Source organism: Micropterus dolomieu, linkage group LG01 (genome assembly GCF_021292245.1).
Source record: "Micropterus dolomieu isolate WLL.071019.BEF.003 ecotype Adirondacks linkage group LG01, ASM2129224v1, whole genome shotgun sequence".
In the NCBI taxonomy this organism is placed as follows: Eukaryota; Metazoa; Chordata; class Actinopteri; order Centrarchiformes; family Centrarchidae; genus Micropterus; species Micropterus dolomieu.
The window spans coordinates 24279352-24288698 of NC_060150.1; the positions used below are offsets into that span (position 1 = coordinate 24279352).

A 9347-nucleotide genomic window follows, 5' to 3' on the forward strand; every position below is an offset into this window, starting at 1 on the left:
ATTTTTTTTCCCCCACCTCTGCTGGTCCAAGTAGTTTCTTTATTGTATTTTCTTTAATGTTTGCTTTCTTTAGAGAAGCTGCTGTCAGTCATTTTAAATGTTTCCATAAGCGCAGTATGTCACAACAAATACCATAGGACATTTATGCAGCAAAACTAAAAACTATAGTTCTAAACTTGACAGGAAAGACAGAGCAAACTCTCCATAGGAAAATGAATTCAACTTTTACCTTCTAAAATAATTTAGACTAATGGAGCTCAGGATTGATCAAGATGACAGCTGCTTTACTCCAAACAGGTTCACTGTATGAACCTGGACTGTCTGTGAGACCTTTTGGATGTGGAGAACACAGAACATTAACATTAAATTCTGACCGATCCTGCCGGCATGTCATGAGATTTAAATATGAAGTTATGCTGCTATGCCCCAAATGTGCTCAGCGTCTTAATGGGGAGACGCTTCACCCTATTTCATCTACCCCGAAAGTCAAAGGTTTCATCTAAAATTCTGCCCGCAAACAGTGGTGCTCTCAGTTATTGCATGCACAAGGTTTTCATGTGCTTATTGTCTTTCCCCAAGTGTGGACACTGAGAGCTGAAGTTGAAATGAGAGACGGTAGCCTATAATCAGCTCCACCCGCATGCCGTTCATTTAAGTTTATCGTATTATCAATGTTTTGGTTTTTTTTACACATACAAAGGCTATAATTACTGAGGTCCGGACCTCAGTGACCTCATACTAACCACTCTGTGTTGAAGAAAAGTGTGCCCAATTTGTACATTTTCACTTAGAGGTGTACTCACTTCTGTTGCCAGCGGTTTAGACATTAATGGCTGTGATGTGTTATTTTGAGGGGACAGCAAATTTACACTGGTATACAAGCTGTAAACTCACTGCTTTACATAGCAAAGTGTAATTTCTTCAGTATTGTCACATGGCAAGATATAATCAAATATTTACAAAAATGTGAGGCGTGTACTCAGTTTCGTGAGATCCTGTGTGTACATTTTTTATAAACCTCTAATTGAGGAATATACAGTTGTGGTCAAAATGATTGGTTTTCACAAAGTTTTTGTAGATAATTGTCAGATGTTACTATAGCATACAATATATAATATAATATTTATATTATTATTGTATAATTACAAGCATTTCACAAGTGTGAAAGGCTTTTATTGAGTAAGTTTGTGCAAAGTCTATTTTTGCAGTGTGGACGTCTGCAATTTGCCCTGCATGCTGTCAATTAACTTCTGGGCCACATCTTGACTCATGGCAGCCCATTCTTGCATAATCAATGCTTGCAGTTTGTCAGAATTTGTAGGGATTTTTTGTCCACCCACCTCTTGAGGATTGACCGCAAGTTCTCAATAGGAATAAGGTCTGAGGAGTTTTGATGTTTTGTTTCCAGAGCTACTTAGTTATCACTTTTCCCCTGAGCTACTTAGTTATCACTTTTCCCCTGAGCTACTTAGTTATCACTTTTCCCCTGAGCCACTTAGTTATCACTTTTGCCCTTTGCATTGTTCGTCACCAAACTGTTCTTGGATGGTTGGGAGAAGTTGCTCTCGGAGGAAGTTTTGGTACCATTCTTTATTCATGGCTGTGTTCTTAGGCAAAATTGTGAGTGAGTCCACTCCCTTGACTGAGAAGCAAACCCACACATGAATGGTCTCAGGATGCTTTACTGTTGGCATGACACAGGACTGATGGTAGCGCTCACCTTGTCTTCTCTGGACAAGCTTTTTTCCAGATGCCCCAAACAATCAGAAAGGGGATTCATCAGAGAAAATGACTTTGCCCCAGTCCTCAGCAGTCCAATCCCTGTACCTACCAATATTGGTCTATCCCTGATGTTTTTCCTGGAGAGAAGTGTCTTCTTTGCTGCCCTTCTTGACACCAGGCCATCCAAAAGTCTTCGTCTCACAGTGCGTGCAGACGCACTCACACCTGCCTGCTGCCAGTCCTGAGCAAGCTCTGAACTGGTGGTGCCACGATCCTGCAGCTGAATCAACATCAGGAGACGGTCCTGGTGCTTGCTGGACTTTCTTGGTCGCCCTGAAGCCTTCTTTACAACAATTGAATATCGCTGCTTTAAGTTCTTGATGATCTGATAAATAGTTGTATGATGTGCAATCTTACTAACACCAATATCCTTGCCTGTAAAGCCCTTTTTGTGCAAAGCAATGATGTCGGAACGGGTTTCCTTGCAGGTAACCACGAAAGAGGAAGAACAATGATTTCCAGCACCACCTTCCTTTTAAAGCTTCCAGTCTGTTCCAGTCTGTGATCTCCAGCCTTGGCTGCGTCCGAAAAGTATTTTTTGCTTAGGAAGGTTCCTAACTGAGTGAAGTATTTCAGTGGCACTAATGATAAGAGCTGTTCGAATGCTCTAAAAGCAAAGGAAAGATGCCTCAATGCTTCCTTTCATATCTCCTTTAGCATAGGGTCCACAATTCCTTGCGGCGGCAACATTTAAAGCGATGCTTGTTCTCAATCTCAAACGATAAAATCCATTGACCACATTTAGCAAGATCCTTGCAATACAGACGCACATTATGATACTTTAATAAGACTCAGAATTACCTTCTTTCTTTTGGTTTGTTTTATTTTGGCTTTTTTGTAATCTAATACTGTTTCAATGCCATTTTATGTTTCAGGTTGTTAAAATAAGATATAAAGTGTTTTCTACAATAAAAAAAATCACTGACCATGACAGATAAAGGATGTTGATAAAGTTACCATTGGCTATTAAGCCCTTTCTCTCTTATGCCATAACTTGCTAATATGCATATGTCTTAAACTGTCAACAATATCTGAGACCTATGAGCTATGTTACTAGTCTTGTAACGTGATCAAAGTGAGGATAATGTTAAATGTAATGTAAAGCGTGTAGCCTCACGTTATGTATTGCCAGCCTTCAGCAATATCATTAATTGATTTTACTTCAGTCACAGATGCTGACACCCTGGCCTTAATAAAGGCAAAGATCAAGCTGGATAACCTCTACAGTAGGCTTTCCCACACACTGATTTATTTGTGGCGGCCTGACACATTATCAACACTGATTTTCAATTGATTTTGTTACAATTTAAAAGGGTAAATGATCACAGAGCTCCATGCAGCGCATATATTCTCTCAGCATCTCCTCTCACCCCGTCGCTCCCTCTCTCACTCGCCACAGTTATGCTGTCATTCTGTGGGAAACACTGTATTTACATACAGTTGGGATTCATGTTGATAAATATGGGTGGGCAGGAGGGTGAGTGTGAGCAAACATTCTCAATGTGATAACCCTGTCCATTAGTGACTACCTAATTCGCATTCTCTTAGACCCACTGTCCTCTTTTCCTAAGTCCTTATGAATTCTCCTTCTTTCCTTGACCTAATGACGTTTTCCATCGAGTTCAAGGAAAAGTGGTTAGAAAAGGAGATTTTTTACTTTTCGGGTGTCAACACTCTCACCTGTGTTAACGAGAGAATCATGGACATTATGTCAGCTGGTCGTTTTGTGACGGGGCTGAAATGCAGTAGAAATACTGTTTTGGGATTAAGTTCATTATCATGGCAAAGAGGGACTTTGAACTTATTTCCAATGGATCTGATCACTCTTCATAGCATTCTGTAGTATATGCAAATTTCCAACATAAATACTAAGGCAGCAGACTTTAAAAAATTGAAGTGGTGTCATTCTCAAAACTATTGACCACAACTGTAAATATTACACCAATAGGTTTAACAAAATAAGCCATACCTGACTTATACATCAGTGTTCCATTTTGTATTAACAAAAAGCAGCCGTACAATAACTTTTTTAAATACAATCTAGCGTAAAACAGAAAATATCGAATCAAAGAATAAGTAGACACACAATTAATGCCAATTTCAGTACTATACTATGCAGATACTCTGCTATGGATACTTTTCAGTCAGCACCTAAAAAGTATTTGTTTGTTTGATACCCAGCCCTTGTTGTAAGGTCCTATGGACATAAAATCACCGTAACCTGTGCATATATTGTAGAAAAATGTTTTTCTTTACCATTGCCATAGAATGTAGTGTGGGGTTTTGCATTACACATGCATGACACAATTTAATCAAGTTTCAAGAGTCTGCAAACTGACCTTCATATTGCACAGAAAACAACACTTCAGTGTGAAATAAAATAATAATCACCCCCACTGATGGTCACGAGTCAGCATAAGAATGTTTAATATTTCATATTTTCAGAAGCCAAAACTTTGAACATAAAGGTGAAAGAAGTACATTTCACTGAATGCACTTACAGAACTATATAACTGGGCTGCATTGATCTAAAATTAGATTATAATGGGGACCAGACCACAGAGCAGGTATATTGGATAGAAGAAATACAGGTAGATAAAGGAGTGTGTGTGTGTGTGTGTGTGTGTTTGTGTGTGTGTGTGTGTGTGTGAGAGAGAGAGAGAGAGAGAGATGCTGTCAGCCTAGTAGCACAGTGAAACCTCAGTTCCTGAATCTGGTTAAATATAGCAGGGTTCTTCAGAGATACAAAAATATTCTTCACAGTATTTTTTCCATCACATCCATGCATGTCATTGTACATCATCCATGACACATGTCAAATGGCACTTAAAAAAAAGAACAGGTTGTTTATTTTATTGACATGGTAGGTATAAGGATAAGAGTAAGAGTCAAGGATCAGACTCGAAGAATGTGTGTTGTCGGAGTGTGTGGGTTGCTGCGTTTTTGAAGAAAAAGCTCCTACTCTATGATGAGTTTAATCTTTTTTTGGGCTGTGTTTGATTTCTTTGATGAAGTGTTTGCACAATACCACAAATTCACCAGAGACATACAGAACTAAATCCTGGCAGATGGAGAAAAACTTAAAAACCCAGCTGAAATGATTTTGAAAATTCTATAATTCAAAATGCCCCCCCCCCCCCCCCCCCCCCCCCCCCCCCCCCCCCCCCCCACACACACACACACACACACACACGCGCACACACAATTTTCCCTTTTAATTCATAAGCAGACACAAAACAAAACAAATATAAAAACAAATAGTCTGGCACTGTGAAAACTTGGCATCTGTCAAACCATAAAACAATAAAACAGAGAAAATAAACGACACAGTTTTGTCGACAGCCAACGTCTTCACAGAGTCAGCACAGTCAGGAGTCCCACGCTGACTCGCAGCAGTACGGTAGTAGTATTAGTACCCAATGCTTGATTGAAGGAAGTAAGTTAAGCAAGACTGTACCGTCCATGTTTGACTCAGTGTCTCCAGTAGACCATTCTCAAGTGTGATTGTTAACCAACCTATAAAGTGCTTTCAAAAGAATAATCTCATCGTAATCATCCTCATCTATACAATAAATCAGTATGTCAGTTAGGGCATTTTTATGTGTAGGAAAGAAGAGCGAGTAAAGAATTAAAAAGGTCTGTTCAGGCACGAGCAGAGAGCTTCTCTCTTTCTCCTCCTCTGTTCCTTCTCTCCACAGCTTTTCTTTTCCTTTTTCCTTCCTATTGGATTTTTATTTACTTCTTGAAGGGTGTCAGTCTGCCAATGTTGTGCCAGAAGGTGGAGGTTTTGCGCTTGGGCTCAGCCAGCATGAATACCTGCTGCTGGGGCAAAGCAGTGGGGAGAGAGGGGTGCTTCTGTCGCAGGAGAAAGTCGTAGTAGGGTCTGGTCACCGCTGAGGAGAAGGAGATAAATATCTTTACTTTATAACATTCTTATGAGATATCATTGAAATAAGAGAAGCTGAAAAGAATTGTGCATTCATTATATCTTCCAGGTGAGTCATCCGTCATGAATTAATTAATATAATATAAATTAATCAACAGTAAAAGCAGTTCAGTTCAGTTATTTGTTTTTTTGCTGGCTATGTAACTACTCTCTCCAATCAAAGAACACAGATTGTATTGCGAGGAATTTCCTTCAACTTAATGAAAACAAAACTGAGGTAAATCTATTTGGCCCTCCGAGCTCTTTCACTAGCTTAAGCAATTCGCTTGGTCCTCTGACTACAAACCTGCACAATGTAGTTAAGAATCTATGTCTGTTTATGGATACTTCTTTGAATTTTTACAAACAAAAAAGTAGTGTCACGAAGGGCAGTTTTTTTTATGAGCTTAGAGCCATAGCCAAATTGAAGCCATTTTTATCCCATAGAGACCTGGAAACAGTTATACATGCGCTTATCACCTCACGGATGGACCACTGTAATTCCCTGTACATGAAGTTGACCTATTCAACACTGTCCCGACAACAAATGGTTCAAAATGCAGCTGCTAGACTTTTAACTGGAACAAAGAATCCGCTTTCTTAGCTCCACAATCCATTACTGATATGCTAATTCAATATTCTGCGCCTAGGGTCCGTAGGTCATCTTCCCTACAACTCCTCTTAGTACCCTTCTCACGCCTTACAACTAAAGGTGACCGGGCCTTTTCTGTTGCTGCCCCCAGGCTTTGGAATAGTCTTCCGTCTAACATCAAGTCCTGTCCCACTTCAAATCTAATTTAAAGACCTACCTTTTTTCTGTGGCTTTTACCTGATTCTGTCCCTTATTTTTAATTGTTCTCTCCCACCATTTTAATCTGATGTTTAATCTGAATTTAATTTTTACCAAGTACTCCACATTCCTTTTATTGATGTGTATTAGTGTACTAGTGTTTTATTGTGTATTTGGATACACAATGGTATATACTGTTTGTTCTTTTGTTCATATATACTATTTATGTGTATTATGTTCTTTGAAAGCACTTTGTGTCAACTCCTGTTGTTTTTAAATGTGCTATATAAATAAAGCTGACTTGAAAGCTGACTTGTTTTGAGTCTGTTAAATGCTCATCTACAACATTTGTTTGTTCTGTTTTCTCTACTCTGCTCTGTGCTAGACTCTTACAGTGCGTAACCATTGTTTTGTATCGTCATCCTGTGACACCCCTTATAATTGGGCTTCATTTACAACAATATCTCTGAAGATGCCAATAATTTCAGTGTAACTGCATGAAAGGGACTAATTTTGCACCAAATATATGCATATTAGTGGAGCACCGAGACTATTTGGCAGTGCAGTAAGGGGTACATTTCACCCTTGGCGAGTACCTACAATCCTTTTGTGTATTCGCCACTGATAATTCTGTGATCTGCGTGATTTGTATGATATTTATTTCTTGGCAAAAGGAAATAATACTTATGAACATTATAAAAGGATGTAAATCTACACTGATACAAACACTACACTAAGACTCAGTTGCAGGTGCTTAGTGCCTACTGGCAAGTACTGAAGTCCATGAAATCCAATTAATCGACCTTATTTGAACCCTTGAGTGCATACCTTTGGGTTTCCCAGCTGGATGGCTTTTGCAGGCATTCAGCATGGCCTGCTTCTTCTGGACCTCTGTGAGAGAAAAGCCTGAGACGAGAAAAGTAATAGTATCACTATGAAGCTTTCTCAATTAACAGAGTTTCATGGGGACAACTTAAAACAAAATTACAATAGAAAACTTAGTTACTAGATACCAGACAATGATTTCACACTATGTCACTGATCAACAAGTGTTGGTAACATTTCAAGAAACACACAAATGTGCCATCAAAGCCAGTGAAGAAGACTGCAAGCTAATAAACAATAATAATAATAATAATAATAATCTTTATTTGTAGAGCACTTTTCAAAAACAAGTGCTTTAACAAGTGTAAAGACAATAATACCCAAAAAACAATAATACAAAAACAATACAAGATAAAGAAAAGAAAAGACTAAAATACACGTTTAAGTTAAATATAAAATTAGTAAAACCGAATAAAATAAAAGGGATAAAATAAAGTCAAATAAGATCGGGAAAGGCTCTCCTATAAAAGTATGTTTTAAGAAGGGACTTAAAATAGTTCACTGACTCAGCTGACCTGATTTCCTTGGGCAGGCTGTACCAGAGCCTCGGGGCCCTGACAGCAAACGCTCTGTCCCCTTTAGTTTTCAGTCGAGACTCTGGAACAGATAGCAGACCTCTGCCCGAGGATCTCAAGGTACGTGCTGGTGTGTATGGGACTAAAAGTTCAGAAATATAACAAGGCGAGAGGCCATGAAGAGCTTTAAAAGTGATCAATAGAATTTTAAAGTCAATTCTAAAACATACTGGGAGCCAGTGTAATGAAGCTAAAATAGGAGTAGTGTGGTCATATTTCTTTGTTCTGGCTAAAAACCTGGCAGCTGAGTTCTGGACAGTCTGGAGTCGATCAATAGATTTTTGGGTTAAACAGGTGAAAAGGCTGTTGCAATAATCCAGGCGTGATGAGATGAAGGCGTGTAAAATGGTCTTGGTGTCCTTAAAAGTTAACATAGATCGAATTTTTGCTATATTTCTAAGTTGATAAAAACATGATTGAACAAGCTTTGTGGCGTTCTGCTCGAAATTTAAATTACTATCAAACCAAACACCAAGGTTCTTTGCCACAGGCTTAATGTGATTTACTAGGGAAGATGGCAGTATTTGTTTTGCCATCTGTTGGGACCCGATGACCAGGATTTCTGTTTTGTCTGAGTTCAGCTGGAGGAAATTATTTGACATCCATTTTTCAAATTCACAAAGGCAGTTGTTAAGTGAACTCAGCATTCCAGGGTCTGTGGATCTGACGGGCAAGTATATTTGTGTGTCATCAGCATAAATATGAAAAGAAATGCCATGTTTATGGATAATATGTCCAAGGGGAAGCAGATACAAGGAAAACAAAATGGGTCCTAAGACCGACCCCTGAGGCACACCATATTTAACAGGACAGAACGAAGAGACATAGTTGTTTACAGACACGCAAAACTTCCTATTTGACAGGTAGGATGAAAACCATTCTAGGGCAGTACCAGAGATCCCCACCCAGTGCCTCAGTCTGTCTAACATGTTGATGTTGTGATCAATGGTGTCAAAAGGAGCGCTAAGGTCCAGGAGTACCAGGACTGAGCACATGCCTTCATCAGCAGACATTAAAAGGTCATTGGTGACTTTAAGCAGGGCAGTCTCAGTGCTGTGGTACTTCCTGAAACCAGACTGAAACTTTTCAAATATTTTGTTATTTTCCAGAACAGTGAGCAGCTGTTTGGACACAATTCTTTCTAGAATCTTTGCAATAAAAGGCAGTTTTGAAATTGGTCTAAAATTTTGTGGGAGGGAGGGATCTAAACCAGGTTCCTTTAAAAGTGGGTTCACGCAAGCCGTTTTAAAATAATCAGGGACACAACCAGTAGATAGGTAGCTGTTGAAAACAAAGATCAAATGGGGCCCAACAGAATCTATTACTTTCAGTAAAAACTTCGTAGGTATTACATCAAGTGGGCTGGAGGACACTCTCATTTGTGATACTG

At 39.1% G+C, this 9347-nt stretch overlaps 1 protein-coding gene across 2 annotated transcripts in view; it reads right to left on the minus strand.

Annotated features, from left to right (window-relative positions):
• Window positions 1-4979: 4979 nt before the first annotated feature.
• arhgef4 (Rho guanine nucleotide exchange factor (GEF) 4) overlaps window positions 4980-9347 on the minus strand; it is a 100254-nt gene continuing 95886 nt past the window's right edge. For both annotated transcript variants that reach the window (XM_046061979.1, XM_046061992.1), the window contains 2 exons: window positions 7326-7403; window positions 4980-5675 (listed from right to left, as the gene is read on the minus strand). In XM_046061979.1, the coding sequence (XP_045917935.1) occupies window positions 5518-5675; window positions 7326-7403 (236 nt within the window). In that variant the 3' untranslated portion in view covers window positions 4980-5517. The remainder of the gene's footprint in view (window positions 5676-7325; window positions 7404-9347) is intronic.